The following is a 20,758-nucleotide window of genomic DNA, read 5'->3' as shown; positions in this document are numbered from 1 at the left end:
CGAAATTTCTCAATCGCCCAAATAATGGCAAGGCATTCCTTTTCAGTGACAGAGTAGTTGCTTTCGGCTTTGGTAAGAGTTCGGCTTGCGTAGGCAACGACGTACTCTTGGAAGCCATCTTTCCGTTGCGCAAGAATAGCGCCTAGCCCGACACCACTAGCGTCTGTGTGGATCTCAGTGGGTGCAGATGGGTCGAAGTGTCGCAGAATAGGAGGTGACGTGAGGATGCGGCGCAGTTCGTCGAAAGCGTCGTCACAAGGGGGAGACCACGCCGAAAGATCACTAGAGCCAGCGAGGAGCTTGGTCAAAGGAGCGATGATGGTAGCGAAATTGCGGACAAAGCGCCGGAAATAGGAACAAAGGCCGATGAAGCTTCGGAGCTGTTTCATGGTAGTTGGTTTTGGGAACGCGGAAACAGCTGTAAGTTTGGTGGGGTCGGGAAGAATACCGTCCTTCGAAACCACATGCCCTAGAATCGTAAGCTGCCGAGCGGCGAAGTGGCACTTCTTCAGGTTCAGTTGCAGTCCCGCAGCGGAGAGGCAAGCAAGAACTTGCTCGAGGCGGGTTAAATGGGACGCGAAATCGGTAGAAAAGATGACAATGTCGTCTAAATAACAAAGGCAAATATTCCATTTGAGGCCTCGAAGGATCGTGTCCATCATACGCTCGAAAGTAGCAGGCGCGTTGCAGAGGCCGAAGGGCATGACTGTGAATTCGTAAAGGCCGTCGGGCGTAACAAAAGCCGTTTTTTCGCGATCGGCCTCGGCCATGGGCACCTGCCAGTAGCCAGAGCGCAGATCTAAGGAAGAGAAGAATTCTGCTCCCTGTAGGCAGTCTAGGGCATCGTCGATGCGCGGCAGAGGATAGACATCCTTGCGCGTGATACGGTTGAGACGGCGGTAGTCCACGCAGAACCTGATGGATCCGTCCTTTTTCTTCACCAGCACAACTGGAGAGGCCCAGGGACTGCTGGACGGCTGGATTATTCCACGCTTGAGCATATCGTCTACCTGTTGATCAATGACACGACGTTCGGAAGATGACACACGGTATGGACGCTGTCGCAATGGTGCATGTTGACCGGTATCAATACGGTGGAAAACTGCTGACGTTCGACCCAAAGAAGGCTGGTTGTGGTCGAAGGAGGCTCGAAAACGCTGGAGGAGTTGGACAAGCTGTTTCTGCTGCACAGGCGTAAGGTGGGAATCGACAGCTTTGCAGAATACGTCGATAGGATCAGCTGTGTCAGTTGCAGAAGTGATGGCACAAGGCAGAAGTGATGCCGTGTCTCCAAGCGTTGTATCGTCGAAAATGTCAGCAAAAGTAGTGAGGCTCCCCAGACATTCGCCGCGTAGTAGGAACGACGGGCAAGCAGAGACGTTGCATGCGTAAAGTGCCGCAGAACCATTGCAAAATTTGATGACGGCAAACGGGAGGACGAAGGTTCGGTGACGCGCACTCGTTACAGATGGTTGAAACAAAACAGTAGAGTTAGTGGCAGCAGGCGAAAACACAGGCACTAGGACGGCGGACAAAGGCGCGATGTGGACGTCAGCTGCGGCAAACACTTTAGGGGGACTGCGGTCGTCGAGGTCAGGGCACGGATTCGACAACGTCAGTTCAGCACGAGCGCAGTCTACGAGGGCCTGATGGGTTGAAAGAAAATCCCATCCTAGAATGACGTCGTAGGATGATCGCGGAAGAACGACAAACTTGACGGCATACCGCACATCTTGAATCACAACACGAGCTGTGCACTGAGCCGAAGGCGTGATGTAATGCGATGTCGCTGTACGCAGGGCAAGATTCGTAAGCGGCGTGGTCACCTTTCTCAAACTGCGGCACAATTTCTCACTAATGACAGAAACGACGGCTCCTGTGTCGACAAGTGCACGTACGGCGATACCTTCGACTACTATATCAATTTCGTTGGGCGGATGAAGAGGTCTTGAAGAGTTCGACGACAGCGCAGTTCTTGCCTCCGGAACTGCGGCTGTCAGTTTTCCTCTCGTGCGGGGCTAGGTCGGCGAAGCATCGGGGAGATGGATCGGCGACGGGGCGAAGACGAACGGCGTGAGTCGAAAGGGCGTCGAGGGGAAAACGAGTCAGCGACAGCCGAAGAAAGTCGTTGGGAATGCTGGGCAGCCTGATAATTGGCGGAAGCCACACCGTCTTGAGACTGGAAGCTGCGACGTCGACAGTAGCGGGCTATATGCCCCGCAAAACCGCACGCGAAACATATCGGCCGATTATCAAAGGTGCGCCATGGGCTGACGACAGAAGGACCGGACGGCGAAGTAGGATGGGGTACCACAGTGCGTGTGGGCGGCGGCGTCGTGTAGAAGGATCCGGTGGCCCGGTAGGCGCCAGAAACAGATGGAGCCTGTGGTCTGGCAGCGACGGCCGCGTAGGTCAGCGGTGTAGTGGCAGGCGGTGATGGTGGTAGTGCATGCGCGACTTGCGCCTGAATGACCTGACGAAGACGTGGTTCCAATGGTGTCGCTGGTTCAGGTATTTGGGCGACAAGGGAAAGTTGACGGGCAACTTCCTCACGGATGAACTGCTTGATCTGTGGCAGTAAAACGGTGTGATCAGCAGCGACGTCATCGACAAGGGCGGAAACCTCAGCTGTAGCCTCGGCAGCATGGCGCGTCGAGACACGCTGTTTTCGCAACTCGTCGTACGACTGACAGAGTTGGACCACATCGGCGACAGTCTGAGGGTTGCGAGCGACAAGCATCTGAAACGTGTCGTCGTCGACTCCTTTCATGATGTGCTTTATCTTGTCCATTTCGGCGAGAGACGGGTCGACGCGCTTGCAGAGGGACAAGACATCTTCGACATAGCTCGTAAACGTCTCGTCCCGGCGCTGGACTCGGCTACGCAAACGCTGTTCCGCGCGAAGCCGGCGCACGGCGGGACGACCGAAGACCTCTGTGATGGTTGCCTTAAAGGTCGACCAGTTGGTGATGTCAGCCTCATGGTTTTTAAACCACAGGCTGGCCACATCAGCTAGGTAAAAGCGCACGTTGGTGAGCTTGTCGCAGTCGTCCCATTTGTTGGAAGCGCTTACGAGTTCATACTCAACGATCCAATCCTCGACGTCGTGCTCGTCGTTGCCGTGAAATACGGGCGGGTCGCGTTGCCGTGGCACACCAGTACAGAAGACTGTCGTTGTGGTGGCAGCAGCTTGCGAAGGGCCAGGAGCAGTCATGTTGAAAGGTGATGGTAGTGTCCGATTGCGAAGTTCCAGGATGATGGGAACCCCGGCTCCTCCACCACTTCAAATGGGGGTGTTTTGCTTCAAGCAGGTCTACACGTTGCGTCGCGGAAGGCTTCTTGCAAGTCAGGTCAGGTTACCAGCGAGCGCGAGCGCGAGCGACAACCACAGCCACCGATTGTCGTCTTTCTCTTTCACAACAGCAGAGCGTCTGTCATTCGCATTCAGTACAATATATATATATATATATATATATATATATATATATATATATATATATTCCCATATATCTTGGCCTGTTCAAAGTATTTCTTTTTTGTCTGTCTTATTGGCTAAGAGAACAAGTAATTAGAAGTGTTCCTACCGCAACATGTAAAACGTGTTCATGCCGGCGGGAAGCTTTCTGTCCCACTTACAGCTTTATACCGATAAATGTTTTGTAATGAATTCAACTTTTGTTCTCAACTGCTTCAGTATTTCTATATATGCTAGGAATAGCTTGTATTCAGGCGTTTGAGATATATTGGAAAATATGAAACGGTAGGGCACATGTCGAGCCTGTGCAGAAAACAGTGTTTCCTGATTTTCTTGTGCATTTTCTCGAGTATTGTAGTATTTTGTGAAGCAATGATACTTCATCATTTGTCTATGTGAAAATGAAATATCACGAGAAATAACATGGTGCCAATGGCTCCACCATTTCCTTGTTTCTGTAATGTCACTGGCGTCGTAACGTTAGAAAAGACAGCACGACAGACGAATGCATGGATGCATCTTAATGCTCCAATATGCACCCTTCAGTTCTTCCATTAACACCCTTATGACCATGGGCGTAGCCAGAAATTTTTTTCGGGAAGGATTCAACCATGCTTTTTAATGTTCGTGCGTGCGTTTGTATGTGTGCGTATGGAAAAAGTTCGGGGAGGGCGGTTGACACTCCCAACCCCCCCCCCCCCCCCACTGGCTATGACCCTGCTTATGTTAACACCCTTTTTGCGCGCACACCCTTCTCTTAGGGTGTACATAAAGCAAAAAAGGGTGTTGTACAACGCGAAGGGTGTTAATGTCAATAAGACCCTTTTTGTACTCTTAAGGGTGTAAAAATGTTTAATGTGTACTAGAGGTGTGCACGGGCTCCGGGTAGCCCGAAAGCCCGAGCCCGACCCGGCCCGCGGGCCGGGTTCGGGCGGGCCGACGTATTTTCATGTCGGGCCCGGGCCGGGCTCGGGCTACTTGGAGCTTTATCTGCCGGGCTCGGGCCCGGCGCAAAGCCCGACTCAAGCCCGAAATATATAGAATGAGCGGGAATTGTTTTAGAGCACGCATACAGCGCCTTTTCCGCGACCGCCCTTTACCGCTTTTCCTTTCCATTCGCTACTTTAAACAAAAGGGAAGCAGGTAAAGCACTGCCTCTGTTGCACTCCGACAAACAGATAAGTAACACCACCTGAGCTAGTGAAGGCGCCACGCGACTGCTCGCGTTAGATTTAAGGCCAAATCCCATATGAGTGAAATTGACGCGACAGCGACGAGCGACCCGACGTAGATCGCCTTCGTGCAAGCTGACGCTTGCATGGGCATACCCCATACACGTGGCGGCTTTCGCGAGCGAACTCCATTGTTGCTGGCATGAGGCCGTCTACTTGTATAGCAAAAGTGCCGCGCTGTCGCAGGTATGCAATGCAAATAAAAAATTTGTTGCATGTTGGTACGTAAAACGTTTACCGTTGTCTCGCAGTATTTTTTATATGCACGTGCATAATTATTACGTTATTTGTTGGTGTACAGCTGATGTGCTTAGTACGTCGCTGATTGTTTTCGCAGCGAACCTTCAAAAAGCCGGGCCGGGCCGGGCCGGGCCGGGCCCGGGTTTGTGTTTTCGTACGTCGGGCCGGGCCGGGCGGGCTTGCAGCCCTTTGCCGTCGGCCTCGGGCGGGCCTTCGACAAAATCTGCGGGCCCGGGCCGGGCTCGGGCTCAGAAATACAGCCCGTGCACAGCTCTAGTGTGTACGCTCCTAGGCCACCCTAAATGCGACGCCCCAACATCCATCATGTAGGCGCATCTGACACTGCCGTCGGCGCAGTCTTACAACAGTCCGTTGCTGGCGCTTGGCAGCCCATCGCCTTCTTTTCCAATAGCTTGCTCCTCCCGAGCGCCGCGAGAGCACCTTCGGCCGAGAGCAACTCGCCATCTACTTGGCTGTGAAGCACATTCGACATTTCCTCGAGGGACGCGCCTTTCACATCCTTACGGATCATAACTGATTGACGTCCGCTTTAAGGTCCACCAGCAAATCCTACGCACCCCACGAAATCGGACAGCTCGCCTTCATCTTTGAATACACGAGCCACATTCGCCACGTCAGTGGAAAAGACAACGCCGTTGCCGATGCGCTTTCACGCGCCGCTATCCATGCAACATAACACGGCTGAACGAGCATCGACTTCACAGCCATGGCTTCCGCCCAGAAGAATGACGAGGAACTCTAGCTGCTACACAAGCCCGGCACATCTCTCGTTTTGGCTGACGTCTTGGTGCCTGACTGCGATTTGTCTCTCGTTTGTGATGCGTCGACAGGACGTCCTCGTCCATGCGTACCTCTCCCATGCCGTCGAGCAATCTTTGATGATCTGTATTCTTTTGCTCACACTGGCATTCGCGCAACACAGCAACTCACTTCTCATGTGTGACCGAGCATTAACGTAGACGTTCGTCGTTGGTCACGTGCGTTCCTCAGGTACCAACGTTCTGAAGTGCATCACCACACTGCCACTCCTCTTGGTACGTTCCCTTCCCCGGACTCTCGCTTCAGCCACCTACACGTCTATATTGTCGGTCCCCTTCCTCCATCCGGGAACCATCGCTGACTGTTAAACTGCATTGACAGGGTCTCCAGATGGCCTGACGCCGTGCCTCTTCAAAACATAACTGCGGAGTTGACAGCTCGAGCACTCGTTACTCTGTGGATTAGCCGCTATGGTGTCACTTCTATCAGACTCAACATTGTTCGCCAATCTATCCCGGCTCCTCGGTGTTAACCACATCAAGTCTATCTCATACCACTCCATAGCCAATGGAATCATCGAACGTTTTCATCGCCAACTGAAGGCGACACCTATGACTTCCACTTTTCCTTCATCGTGTACTGAATGCCTTCCTTTAGTTATGCTTGGCATCCGCACGCCTCTTCGTAGTGACTCCTCCATAAGCGCCGCCGAGCTGACATTTGGCACCACTCTTCGAGTCCTGATGAATTCTTCACCGACCCACCCACGTGCCTGACGTCATACGTTTCAGACTACGCATACCATCTACACACCGGTATGCGTACCCTAGTTCCTCCCCAACAACGACGAACATTCCGTAATGTGTACGTCAGTCCTGACCTGCAAAACTGCACGCACGTTTTAGTTCGACACGATGCCGTGCGACCTCCCTCGCAGCCCCCGTATGATGGCCCGGTTAAGGTCATCAACCGCACACCAAAATACTACCTCCTGCTTATAAACGGGTAGGAAGATAGGGTTTCCGTCGACCGTCTCAAACCTGCGTACTTGGATACCGGCACTTCAACAACGTCTCATATTACACTCACTCCAGACTCGCCGCGTGCATTTCGCAGCTCAGCACTCTGCTTCTGGTCACCTGTAACATACTCTCGACTTCTTCGCTGGAAGTGGGGCCCTGTAGCGCGCTAGTACGTGCCACAAGGATCCGACCAGGAGAAGACGACGACGACGCACCAAGCACGAGATGGCTGCGCCTGTCCTTCTTAGCGTCTGCCTAAATGGCTTCTGACAAAACATATTGTTATGGGGAAAAGGCGTCTGAGAAATATGTTTACTATCGATAAAACAGGCAGGCATACAAGATGGAACCCAGTCTGCACGAGAGCTCAGACATCGTCTTCTTCCCTATCGAGTTTCGAGTTATCTGTGGAGCCACGTATCATCACCCCCGGCGGCGAATGCACCGTCTCGGTGCTCGGTTGGTCCAAGTGGTATCGCTTCAGCCGAGAGACGTGGACAACGTCAGAACACGAGCGCGCGCTGGTGCTGTGAAGTGGTTCAATTTCATAGGTCACGTCGGTAACTTGGCGCACGACACGGTACGGACCCGAGTATGGCGAAGTCAGCTTTTCGCACAGGCCAACTCGCCGTGATGGCGTGCTGAGAAGGACCATGTCACCACGCTGGAAGTTGACATAGAGGCGGCGGGCATTGTAGAGCAGTTGTTGGCGGTCTTGCGAATCACTAAGACGCAGGCGAGCAATTTCACATGCCTGTAGAGCTCTAGAGATAACATCGCGGGCGTAGTCCGATGTGTAGGTAACGGCAGGAAGGAGCGTGTCAAAGGTAGCGTGGGTTCTCGTCCATACATAAGAAAAAAAGGCGAGAAACCTGCAGTATCATGTCGGGACGTATTATAGGCAAATGTCACAAATGGCAGGACCGCGTCCCAGTCACGATGGTCGGGGGAAACGTGCATGGCGAGCATTTCTGTGATAGTTCGATTTAGCCGTTCGGTGAGCCCGTTGGTTTGAGGGTGATAGGCTGTTGTGAACTTGTGTCTTGTAGCGCAAGAATGCAATATGTCTTGTATAACCTGGGATAGGAAGTAGCGACCCCGATCGGTAAGTAGTTGTCGAGGGGCGCCGTGATGTAGTATGACGTCTTCTAAGAGAAAGTCGGCGACGTCGGTTGCACAACTGGTAGGAAGGGCCCGCGTGATGGCATACCGAGTGGTGTAGTCCGTGGTCTCACAGAATAATTTGTGGCCTCACAGCATCGACGTCTGTCTGCTTGTTTCTACAAACGAATTGCAATGGCGGAGGGATCAACGATGTTTTTTCTGTGTGCCGTGGTTGTTGCCTGAGCTATATCAAATTAAGAGGCCACACCAGCATTAGCTCCCCTCATAGAACTGAGTGGCTCACGTGGTGTTCCTCCCGCTGGTCTTCGTGCAGCAGCTTGGCGGACGACAGCAGCTACCAGGCGGTGGACGGCTACTATTCGCACAAGTTTCTGCAGGATCTGCTGGCGCGCATGGCGAGCGAGCCGCACCCGCTGTCCAATGAAGCGCAAGAAGCCAAGCGTGAGCCCCTGGACCCGGTGCTTGTCGAGACGTACACGGCGCACGCCACCAGGGTGTATGAGTCCTACCTCCGCCACATCGACGCCCTGGGTGTGACCGTCGCCAAGAGACTGGAGGAGGTTCGCGAAAATGCGCTCGGGCTCGACCTCGCCAGGCGCATACAGGTGAGCGCATATTCTCCGCCCTGCTCGAAGGCGTTGGCACTTTCTCTTAAACGTTCAATGAGACCCCACACTCACCTTGTATTTCATAAAACATAATTTCGTGCTGCATACAGGTTGCGTGAGGGAGGACCCAGTAAAGCACTCCTTTGGGCTTGTAGTCGGTTGAGCATAGGTTGTAAAATTTTGCTCTGCATAGGCAGTGCAGAACACTTACGGAAGGCAAGACGCGACACAGCATGAACGGATGGGCGCTAACTATCAACTGTTCATTATTTCTTGAGGCGCCACCTGAAGCTGCGCTCGAAAAATCTGGGGGGGGGGGGCAATAATGAACAGGAAGAACAAGGTTGTAAAACGTAAAGATCAAACTGCGTAGCAAGTAGGGTTGCGCAGCAGTCCTTACACAAGGATGCACACCGCGACGTGACACGAGGTAGCTCGCAGTGCTGCGCGTCGTTACGAACCCTTACGCTTCAAGACAGCAACGAGAAACTGTGAACAAACTGCAAACAAGACAGCGATCAAGTAGCGCGTTCAGAAGTGCGGTCAAATTACAGGACTTGTAACAGTTCAGACGACAATTAACCCTTTGTTTCCCACATACAGTCTGCGCAGTGCCCGCAACCGAAAATGATATTTTCAGACAGTTTTCGTTCAAAGTAATACCTGCGAAAAAACTTACAACAATACATATACATTTTATAAGAATTTTATTACTGCCACGTTTGTTGCAGTCAGGAATGAGGAGTTCAAAATACGGGACCCCCCGAGTATTGAACTCTCAAGGGCTTTCAAGAGGCATGAAAAAGTTTAAAGCAGTTTTTTTTTCTGTATCAACGCACAGGTAAGATGTATTCTTCTCCAGTGTATCTTGAGATGCTTCTTCACCCAGTGCCATATTTCTTTTTGTTCATCTGAGTCAACGTAAGTTAAACTTCTTCATCCTCACTGTCTGTGGAGCTTTCGCCATCCGTGCGTGGCAGTTTCTCCGACGAAATATACTCTCCTTTGCAATCTGAGCCCTCCAAGTCATCATCTTCGATTCTGCTTGAATACCAATTTTCAAAGTGAATTTCTCGTATTTGCTCGTCTGTCAACTGTTGCCTCCAAAAAAAAACCTTTGTTAGGCTTTGAGATGGTCAAAACTTGTTTTGCAGTAAATTAATGAAAAATAAACAGAACTGCGACGCACTGCAAACTGCGGTACACTTTTTTGGCCTATCCAGAAGCTGGACTTCGTAGTCCTGAGTGCCACACACGTGTACTCAAGCCTAAACTGCACATACAGTGGACAATAACCAATGATACAAAAATACTACGAACTAGGCTCATTCCCTAGGCATCGCAAGAAAGAATATAGGCATTTATAACTAGATATTACAAGTAATAAGCAAACGGGAGCATGAACAAGCCAAGAGCTCGCCGTTTTTGCGAGTAATCGATTACTTGTAATCAATTACATTGTCTTGTAGTTTGTAACATATAATCGCTTACTTTTTCGAAACAGCAACGTTCTAGGTAATTCAATTACATTTTCTTGTGATTACCGCTAATAAATTACATTCTTTTTTCAATAATCAAGTTGTAACTCGCCTTCTACGGCAAATCTCGTCCCGAAAAATATGCGAAATACGTAGGGAACCCCCGTCTTACAGGACGAGGGGTTCTTACAGAACCTACGTATTTCATCTTTCCTTTGGCCTTACCTGCAACGCCTTACCCGAGCGCCAGCAACAGCGAAGCACAACTCTTCATAGAGGACGTGCACACTAGCAACGAAGCACTACACAACATCGAGCTGGTGCGCAAGGCGTTCCTACGTTATTATACCACCCTACCCTCCAGTGCATGCATTGAGAGAGTGTTCGGTGTAGCGGCTGACCTCTTAATGAGGTAACGTGAAAGAATCAGCGACAACTTTGAAAAACAGTACCTGATGAAAGTTAACGTGTAACACAATATCACAGAATGAACGAAAGAAGGGATACATTAAAGGCTGTTTAATGTTGTTTCTAGAAAAGAAAGCCAACAAAAGTATAGGAGATTTTATATGTAGCAATTATGATTTAAGTGTGAAGAAAGTAAAGTGGACGAAAAGATAACGTGGCGTCGGCAGGGACCGAACTTGCGACCTTCGAATAACGCGTCCGATGCTCTACCACATCGGTACGGCGGCGGTCACCCTCGCGTCCACTGTATAGGGTATATATGTGCATAAACGCGTTATCACAAGGTCGCACGTTCGGTCCCTGCCGACGCCAAGTTATCTTTTCGTACACATTACGTTTTTTTTATTTATTACATACTGCAGACCCTTAGGTCCAAGCAGGTGGGCAGTTTCAATATTACATGAATAATACAGAAACTGACATAAAAACTCTTCAACACTGGTGTGAGTAACAGACACAGCAATTCAAAGGGACATGGAAACCTGGTTTGCGAATAAATGTCAATAAGAGGCATAATAATGAATTGTAAAAAAAACCAAAGAACCTACATAATAAAGTGTAAGAAGAAACTACATATCATTAATAGGTGATGTTTCGTGAAAACTGCAGGAAGAACTGCAGCATTTATGCAAGAGAAGAACACAATAATTTTCACTACTTAGGGCGAAGTGCGCTACAATAAAATATGTGTCAACTGAAATGGTAGGACAATGCTATTTTAGTGTGGAAGGAGAGACGAAGCGGAAGGAGGTATAGGTACCACGAGGATGCCCAAGTTATTTCGTTCCAATGTGAGACGGTGCGTGGTAAATATGATTACTTTTAAGCGTCAGTTCTACATAAGAAAGGTGTTAAGGATATAGCCTAATCATGCCTTCTTGTTCTGGTTAATAAGGGTGTAAGATATTGTCACGGGGTCGTGACGTCGACGAAGGCAGCAGTCGGCGTGTCCATGATAAAACTATTTATTTGGCCGAACTTGTGGCCGGGAAAAGGAAAGTCAAACAACAGCAATACACACTGCACACTGATAGCGGCGAACAGAACGTCGGCCGTCAGAAAACTGGTCAGCGGTCATTTACACATGCAGCATCGAACATTAGTGACTTATCGCTGGTGGTCGCGTTCGTTCCAGAACGAACTGAACTGTTCGCGCTTGTACGCTCGAGCCTATAAGAAGATTCTTAAATGATCTGGAAGGTTCCCAGACATTCGGGCGCGGTTTGCGCAAGACAGTGATTATACGTGCAACGGACCAGTTACACAGACAAAGCAACTGAATCGCGCGTGGCATTGCCCCCCTCTGAAAAAGCATCGTCCTGATGCTTGTGACAGAACATAGAAGGGAAAAAAAACAGGTGGATACACAAATGAATTACAATAACAAAGGAAAAAGTAGAGTCCACGGGTACTCTAAACCGTAAAAAACGGCTTAAGGCGCTCGACATGGACGACTTAGGTGGTGCGCGGCGTCGCTTGGAGTTCGTAATGCCATCCGGGATGACCTCGTAGTCAAGAGCACCGAGTCGTCGAACCACCTTGTATGGCCCGAAGTATTCCCGAAGAAGTTTCCCGAAGAAGTCCACGCGTCCAGACCCAAACACGGTCACCGCGCTGGTATTCCCCGAAGCGTCGTCGAAGATTGTAACCGCTGCAGTCGGTCATCTGCTGATTCCTCATGCGTTGGCGGGCGAGCTATCGGGCTTCTTTGGCATGCTGAAGGTTAACAGTGACGTCGAGGTTTTCTTCGCCGGGGACGTTCGGTAACACGGCGTCGAGCGTCGTTGTCTAGTTCCTTTTGTACACCAAATTGTAGGACGTCATCTGCGTCGTTTCTTGCACGGCCGTGTTGTATGCGAAGGTCAGGTACTGAAGGATGGCATCCCAAGTCTTGTGTTCGACGTCGACGTACATGGCCAGCATGTACGCGATTGTCTCTTTTAGAATCTCAGTGAGGCCATTTGTCTGTGGGTGGTCGGCGGTTGTGTGGCCGTGACTTGTCTGGCTGTATCTCACAATCGCCTCAGGTAGGTCAGCAGTAAAGGCGGTACCTCTGTCCGTGATGAGGACCTCTGGGGCGTCACGACGTAGGACGATGTTCTCAACGGAGAACTTGGCTACTCTGGCGGCACTGCCTTTGGGCAGGGCCCGTGTTTCGGCGTAGTGGGTCAGGTGGTCGATAGCTACGACGATCCACTTATTATCGCAAGTCGACGTTGGGAACGGTCCCAGGAGGTCCATCCCGTCCTGCTGGAACGGTCACCGAGGTGGCTTGATCAGCTGAAGAAAGCCTGCTGGTCTTGTTGGCGGTGTATTGCGTCGCTGACAGTCTCTGCATGTCCTTACGTAACTAGTGACGTCGGCAGCAAGGCGCGGCCAGTAGTGCTTTACGTGTATTCTTGCAAGCGTTCTGGAAACACCGAGGTGTCCTGCTGTCGGGTCGTCGTGCAGCTTCTGGAAGTCGCAATTCTGAAGGTACAACGACAAGGCACTTGGTTCGAAGTGGTGAGTTCTTCAGGAGAACGCGTTTTCGCAAGAAAAACAACGCCATCCTCGCTTGAATGCCGAACAACGGCGGTTGTGACCTCGAGGTATCCACGAGGCCCCTGAATTCTGGGTAGGCTCGCTGTTGTTCAACGAAGTCGTCTGCGCTTATAGTTCCCAAGATACAGTCATCATCCTGGTCTTCCTGCGGCAGTGGGTCGACGGGGGCACGAGACATTCAGTTGGCGTCGGAGTGTTTTCTTTTAAATGACTGTTAAGTCGAATTCTTGAAGTCTTAGGCTCCAACATGCGAAGCGAACTCAAGGGTCTTTCAAGTTAGCTAGCCAACACAAGGAGGGGTGGTCGCTCACAACTTTGAAGTGTCTGCCGTAGATGTAGGGGAGGAACTTGGATGTATCCCAGATGATGGTAAGGCACTCCATTTCTATTGTGGGATAGTTTGCTTCCGCCTTGAATAACGACCGGCTAGCATAACTGTTAACCCTTTCCAGTCCGTCAGTCCTCTGCACAAGGACGGCGCCGAATCCTACGCTGCTTGCGTCGGTGTGGATCTCCGTGTCGGCGTATTCGTCGAAATGCGCGAGTATCGGAGGCGCCTGCAGGCGGCGTTTGAGTTCTTGAAATGCCTCGACTTGCGCCGTTTCCCACGTGAGTTTGACGTGGGCCTTCGTGACTTGCGTCAGTGGTTCGGCGATCCGTAAAATTTTCTTCACGAAACGTCTGTAATGGTGCACAAGCCGAGAAATCAGCGTACGGCCTTCTTGTCGGTGGGCGTCGGAAGGGCAGCAATGGCAGCTGTTTTCCGCGGGTCCGTGTGAACTCCAGACATGCTAATGACATGACCCAAGAAAAAGAGTTCGTCGTACGCGAAGCGGCACATTTCTGGCTTTAGGGGGAGTCCGGAGGTCTTGATTGCTTGAAGTACAGCTTCAAGGCGCCAGAGGTGTTCGTCGAAGTTTGAGGCAAACGCAACAACGTCATCCAAGTACACAAGGCACGTCTGCCACTTCAATCCAGCCAGCACGGTGTCCATAAGGCGCAAGGAACGTCGCAGGTGCCGAGGAAAGGCCAAAGAGTATGGCCTTGAACTCGAAGAGGCCGTCTGGTGTTATAAAGGCAGTGTTCTCTCGGTCTCTTTCGTCGACTTCGATTTGCCAGTAGCCCGTCTTGAGGTACATTGACGAAAAGTACTTCGCGCTGTGGAGTCGATCCAGGGCGCCGTCTATGCGTGGAATAGGGTACACGTCCTTCTTCGCGATTTTGTTCAGGCAACGATAATCGACGCAATAATATTAATAATAATAATAATATTAATAATAATAATAATAATAATAATAATAATAATAATAATAATAATATCTGGCGTATAACGTCCCAAAACCACGTTATGATTATGAGAGACGCCGTAGTGGAGGGCTCCGGAAATTTCGACCACCTGGGGTTCTTTAACGTGCACCTAAATCAAAGTACACGGGCTTCAAACAGATAATCGACGCAGAAACGTTGGGTCCCATCCTTCTTCCTCACTAACACTACGGGAGACGCCCACGGACTCTTGGACAGCTGGATGATGTCGTCGCGTAGCATCTCGTCGACAGTGTTTCTTAACGACCTCCCGTTCTCGCGTCGAAACCCGGTAGGCACTCTGACGGAGTGGTCGAGCATTTTTTTCCGTTATGACGCGGTGCTTAGCAAGAGGCGTTTGCTGGACCCGCGATGACAACGAGAAATAGTCCTTTTATTCTTTTAGAAGGCATCGGAGCTGTTGCTAATGGCGAGCTGGAAGCCTTGGGTTTACGTCGAACGGTGACTCAGGCATTGGAGTCATCGTTGCAGCTTCGTCAGAATCTGAAAAGGCAAACGCATCGCTGACAGCGAAGATTTCTTCGATATACGCAATCGTCGTGACCCAGCTCAGGTGTCTGTATTCTTGGCTCAATTTCGTTACTATCACGCTTCATTTTCCTTCATGCAACCGAGCAATGCCTGTTGCGACGCAAATGTCACGGTCTTGCAGCAAACGCTGATTGCTCTCGATGACATCTTCGATGTCTTCAGCTTTTACGGTGCCGACGGGAATTATGACGCTAGATCTAGGCGGAATGGTTACTTGATCTTCGAGCACGTTCAGCGTATGCTGACATGCGTTCGTATCCGGCGGTGTCGCTTTCTCCGACGATAGTTATCGACTTGGTTCATAGGTGGATGACGGCGCCGTGATGGATTAAGAAGTCCATGCGAAGTATGGCACTCCTAAAGCAATGTTGCAAGATTACGAAGCTCGCAGAATAAGTGCGATTATTGATGGTGAGCCTTGCTGTGCAGACGCCAGACGGCGTATTTAGATGGCCTCCAGCGGTCCGGATTTCGGGGCCTTCCCAAGCAGTCCTAACTTTCTTCAACTTTGCGGCGAACGTCCCACTGATGATGGAATAGTTGGCTCCAGTATTGACGAGAGCGGTGACGTTGTGGCCGTCGATGAGAACGTCGAGGTCACTAGTACGTCGCTTAACGTTGCGGTTAGGTCACGGCGCAGGATCACGGCTACGTCGGTTTGTCCCACTGCTTCGACGTTGCGTCGCCAGGTCTTCGGGCCGCGATGTTTCGACGCCAGGGCTTCGTTCAGCTTGCGGCGTGTTCTTTAGATTTCGTCGCGGCGTCGTCGTCGGCGGCGGAGGATCTTCGGTATTTCGTTGTGCAGCAACCGCACCTCCATCGATTGCTGACCTTAGTTTTCCGGATGCTGCCTAAGTGACCGGCCCCGGCATGGGCCAGTGTACGGTCGGCGTTGGCGAGAGACGTAGTGGCCTGGCGACGGCGATCGTGAAGTTGCTCGGGGTGTCCAATGCGCTTGTGCGACATATTCGGGGATGTCACCTGGTCGTTCACGCTGCTGTGTACACGGCGCGTCGATGGCGAACCCCCGCAGTCCCATCTGTCGGTACTCGCAGCGGCGGTAGCTGTGGCCAGCTTCTCCGCAATGGTAGCAGAGCGGCTGGCGCTCGGTGGCGCGCCAAATTCTTCCTGGGGGTGTAGCGCTGGACAACATGCGGGCGATATGGCGTCGGTGATGGCGGCGCGGCGTCTGGCGACGGTACTGCGGCTGTGCGGCGTGTTGACGTGGGCGTCGAGGCGGGGGGGGAGGGGGGGGTTGTTGCGTGGGGGTGCAGCAGCGTAGCTCAAGGCTTGCGGCTAAGGCTGTGGTGATTCAGGGACCCAAAATGATTGAAAACTTTACTAACGATCTTGGCTATCGAATCCACCTGAGATTGCGATCTGGGGAAGATCGTCTGCAGCTCCTCACGCACGACCGCTCTGATCGTCTCGCGTAGGTCGTTGGTTCTCAGCGCTTGAACATCCCCGTCGGTCGACATGGGCATTCAGCGGTTATATTGCCTAGTGCGGATTTCTAGCGCCTTTTCGATTGTGGTGGCCGGCGGAACTAATTCCGAGACCGTCATCGGCGGCTTGCGGGCTTGCGCACAAGTCCAACGAAAAGTTCTTCCTTCACTCCGCATCAGGAAGCGAACCTTTTTTTCTTCGGACATGGTGGCGTCGGCATGGCGAAATAAGCGAGTCATTTCTTCGGTGTACAGCCCGATGTTCTCGTTGGGGAGCTGTACAGGGGTGTCCAGAAGAGTTTCAGCCCTTTTAAAATATAAGGCGGTGGCGCAAAAAGGGACAAGGACGAAACAGGAAGAAGAGACGTATACAAGCGCACACTACCAACTGGTTTATTCTCGAAAAGACACTCAATATATATGCCATTACGCACATGCGCAGACGGCCGAAATCAAAAACGATCTTGCATAAAGCAAGCTCACTGCTGTGCAGGACGATAGAAGGAACGCTGACACACCCACTCCCGTATAATTTAATGAAATAGGCCTAAGCCAGTTCTCTTGCGACTGCGTCACAACATCGCTTTAAGATTTTCCTGGATGAAAACAGGGGCACACATGCACAGGATTTACAATGAAATGGCAGATGCGAGCCCGTACCATTTTTTATGGACTGCACATGTTCGTGTAACCGAACAATAATGCATCGGCCTGTTTGGCCGATGTATACATTGCCACAGCTCAAAGGAATCAAATACATCGCACCGACACAACACTCCCCAAAAGGATGCTCATGCTTAATATCACAGCAACGTTTCATATCACCAGGTTTCATTACTCGCCTACAAACGCTGGACAATTTGCATGGCGCCGAGAAGACCACAGGAACATTGAACCTTGTAGCAACCTTCTTAAGATTATGAACGACTTTATGAGTGTACGGAATGACTACAGGTCTCGTTTTTTTCTCTTGGCGTTCTAAGGCAGGACTCTGAGTCTTTTCATCTGCTTTAACATTGCTTCTACTACAGAAGCAACCACAGTCCGGGGAAGCCGCGCAGCTGAGAGGCGCGAAATTTGTAGGTCGAAGCTGTCCTTCATGGTGGGCATGCACGACTTCTTAAGCGCTGAATCTAAACACGCAGAAGCAATAGCTCTTTTCACTGTTTTGGAATGGGCAGAGTCAAAAGGTGAAAATTCTTTTCGCGCATGTGGTCTGTACATCCAACAGACGTGTTTGTCACAAACATTTAAAAAAATGTCTAAAAATTGAAGCCCGTTATCAACAGGCGTCTCAAAAGTGAAAGTAAGCCCATTCCCACCGTTGATAAACACATCTAAAACCACAGACACACGCTGTTGCAACGCTACCCCCTGGTCTTTACCCACGATAATCAAAAAATCATCAACATATCTAAAGGTACGTAAAACATTGACCCCCTGCATTACCCTATCCAAACCTTCATCAACTTCTGCCAAAAATATTTCGCTTAGCACCGGTCCTACACAAGACCCGATGCAGATTCCTCGCTTCTGCAACAAAAACTGATCCTCAAAAGAAACAACCGTGGCACCAAGATAAAACTCGAGTAAACCTAAGAAGTTATCAACGCTAATGCCACACCGATTCTGAAAAGCCAAAACCCCATTCTTTTCGATGCACTCCCGTACTGCCGTGAAAAGCTCTTGGGGGGGGAATGGAATAGCATACATCTTCCACATCTATGGAGAATGCATCGCCTATTGACTGGTTATCCTTCAGAAATTCAATTATTTCAGTCGAGTAATAATGCCTTGCGTAAAGCGATACTCGACTGATAGTCGCGGCATGCTTCGTGCGAGCAGGTCCAGCTGTACTCTGACACCGTGGAGGCTGCCGTGTCGCACCTGCGCCGCGTGGCAATGACCTGGGGTTCCCTCGTGCTCCTGGACATCACCGAGCCGAGCCGCACGGTGCCTCAGGGCACGTCCGAGCAGTACCTCTTTTGCCGCATCGTGTCTGCCTGCCTCAAGCTGCGCGACACCTGGTGGAGGAGCGAGTTCTATCTCGCCAAGTACTTCCTGCGCTTCCTCAACAGGTGCCAGGTGAGTCCACTCCTGTTCACTTTCATGTATTGGCCAGCTCTCGGGCACAGTGCAGGTAACGAGGTGACCGACGCACTGAGACCCTGTCAGGGTCCGCATTCATGCGCAGGAGAACTTATTGAGACGCGGCTCCCAAACGGTGCCACAGAACACGGACAATGAAGCAGAAATCAGTGCGATCCTCATGAAAGCCACGGAAACAGCCTTCTCCAGAGCACGTTCTCGCATACTCATATCAAGTAGCACATCGTACGAGGAGAATAGACAAAGGTCGCAAGGAGCAAGCACCTGGCCCGTCAATACATCGCATTTTCCCGGTTTCATTGCTTGGGGAAGGTAAATGCACTCAATATTGCCACTTCACGGAATATTTGGGGCTTTTGTTATTTGTTTAGGCTATGGGGGTTGTGCGTGCCAAAACTGTTAGGAGGCGCGCCGTAGTGGGGGGCTCCGGAACTATTTCAGCAGCGTGCACCTAAGTCTACGCACGCGGGCCCCATCGAAATGCGTCCGCAGTGGCCGGTGATCAAATCCGCGTCACATATCGGCCTGAGTAATACGGGGCTCCGTCGGAGCTTCAATTCACAGGTGAGAATGTCTGAACTTAACTATCAGCTGTGCTGTTACCGAAAGTAAGTGCTGCCGTTGTAGAATAGTGGCTGCTCAACGTATCTCAAGTGTGGCTTTCGGATGTGGCCATCTCTGAAATGACTGTTTCCAGTTTGTTTAACAGTAAACAAGAAAAAAACAGAAATGGAGTCTAAATGTTCTTTTTGCTTGTTCGCCGTATCTAATCGAGCCATGGGATCACTGAGCTGCGTACGTTCGAGAAAATGGAAATTTCTGCGTCCAAGTAATTTATGCATGCACTATCTGACCTCACATACGGCGCTACTTAGGTATTACAGTAAAAAAAGGGGGGGGTGGGGGTGTCACATAGCCTAGTTTGAATTATCTGTTGCACAGATTGTATGACAAACATCTGTACAGTGTCAAACACAATAATACTAAGGGACAAAATTAATACACCGATACAACAAGAAATATTAGCAACCTAGTGTAAACAATGCTCCTAGGCCTTTGACAGTAATCAATCAATCAATCAATCAATCAATTTTATTTGGCATTCATTACAGCAAGATAATGAACACGAGGACAAGAACAAAAAGCTGCTATACAGCAGCTTGACAAAGGTCCTTGCCCCAATTCTCGACAGCCAAAAACAACCTACCATGCATTTAAACATCTCTAATTTCACATTTCTATTAAACATTTTCGGTTATCACATCTAGCAGAGTAGTTAACAAAAAATAAAGACACACATCGAAATGAATACATGACAATTACAAAGTAATTACAAAAAACAAATTACAAAAAAAAAAAAAAAAAAAAACATGAAACAGTGCATAACGCAAGCGGAAATAATGTAGAATAATGGAATGCACAGGTTATTTCGCACAAATGAGATGTACAAAATTTGTATGCGCAATAAAGACCATTATGCATCATGTATGTAAACATCTTAACAAACTGAGAAGCTTGTATAACAGGCAAATTTTTTGATAAAAATAACTTAACGTAACGCGCACTACTACTTTGAAGATAAGTGCTCACCCACATACCGTTTTATTGCACTTCTTGAAGATCTTTGTATGCAAATGCCATTTCTTTCAAATTCGTTGAGCAAGCGTGGCACAAGGTATGACAGACTGCTCATCCCATATTTCGTTCGCGAAAAAGGTATGAGCCATCTGTCTCTCTCCCTTATGTTATATGAGATAGCTTTAGGTATAGTCAGCTTGCATAATAACAAAAAACTATGGTTGTTGCATCGGAAGTATTTTTGGCATTTTAAAGCGAGGTTAACGTTATAGAAATTTTCGAGGGGGCAGATCTTAAGGGTGGAAAATAGTTCTCCAGTATTGGCGTCATACTGAACATTTGCTATGTGACGAACTGCTCTTTTCTGAAGCACACTCAACCTATGTAAATTGACTTTTGTAGTGTCACCCCATACTAACTGACAATACGTTAAGTGAGGGGAAAATAGGGCGTTATAAATCATGCGTTTAACGCTCCGCGGTAAAGTATAGCGCAGTCTACAGAGCACCCCACAGGCTTTCGCTAAACGGGTGGCAATGTGATCAACATGATCATTCCAAATGAGATGATTGTTAAAAACAACTCCCAAGGTTTTGACGTTTGATGCAAGTTCTATGCGAGCAGATCCAAGCTCCAATCTGAAATCTTTAAAATCATGTCGTTGCGGCGGGGTGAAAAGGACCGCCTTAGTTTTTGCTGTATTCAGTTTTAATGAATTAACGAAGCTCCATTCGGCCAAGCATTTCAGTGCACTGTTAGAGATGACCGAGAGAGTACTTATGTCACTTGATCTCAAG

General features: G+C 49.9%; 1 protein-coding gene across 1 annotated transcript in view; it reads left to right on the top strand.

Annotated features, from left to right (window-relative positions):
- LOC119391875 (uncharacterized) overlaps positions 1-20,758 on the top strand; it is a 120,102-nt gene that overhangs the window by 54,243 nt on the left and 45,101 nt on the right. The window contains exons 4-5 of the mRNA XM_049414978.1: positions 8,188-8,479; positions 18,120-18,359. Coding sequence (XP_049270935.1) covers positions 8,188-8,479; positions 18,120-18,359 — 532 coding nt within the window. The remainder of the gene's footprint in view (positions 1-8,187; positions 8,480-18,119; positions 18,360-20,758) is intronic.

The sequence above is a fragment of the Rhipicephalus sanguineus genome, chromosome 4, assembly GCF_013339695.2.
Source record: "Rhipicephalus sanguineus isolate Rsan-2018 chromosome 4, BIME_Rsan_1.4, whole genome shotgun sequence".
In the NCBI taxonomy this organism is placed as follows: Eukaryota; Metazoa; Arthropoda; class Arachnida; order Ixodida; family Ixodidae; genus Rhipicephalus; species Rhipicephalus sanguineus.
Note: the sequence above shows the minus strand (reverse complement) of the source record. Positions and strands in the feature narration are given on the sequence as shown.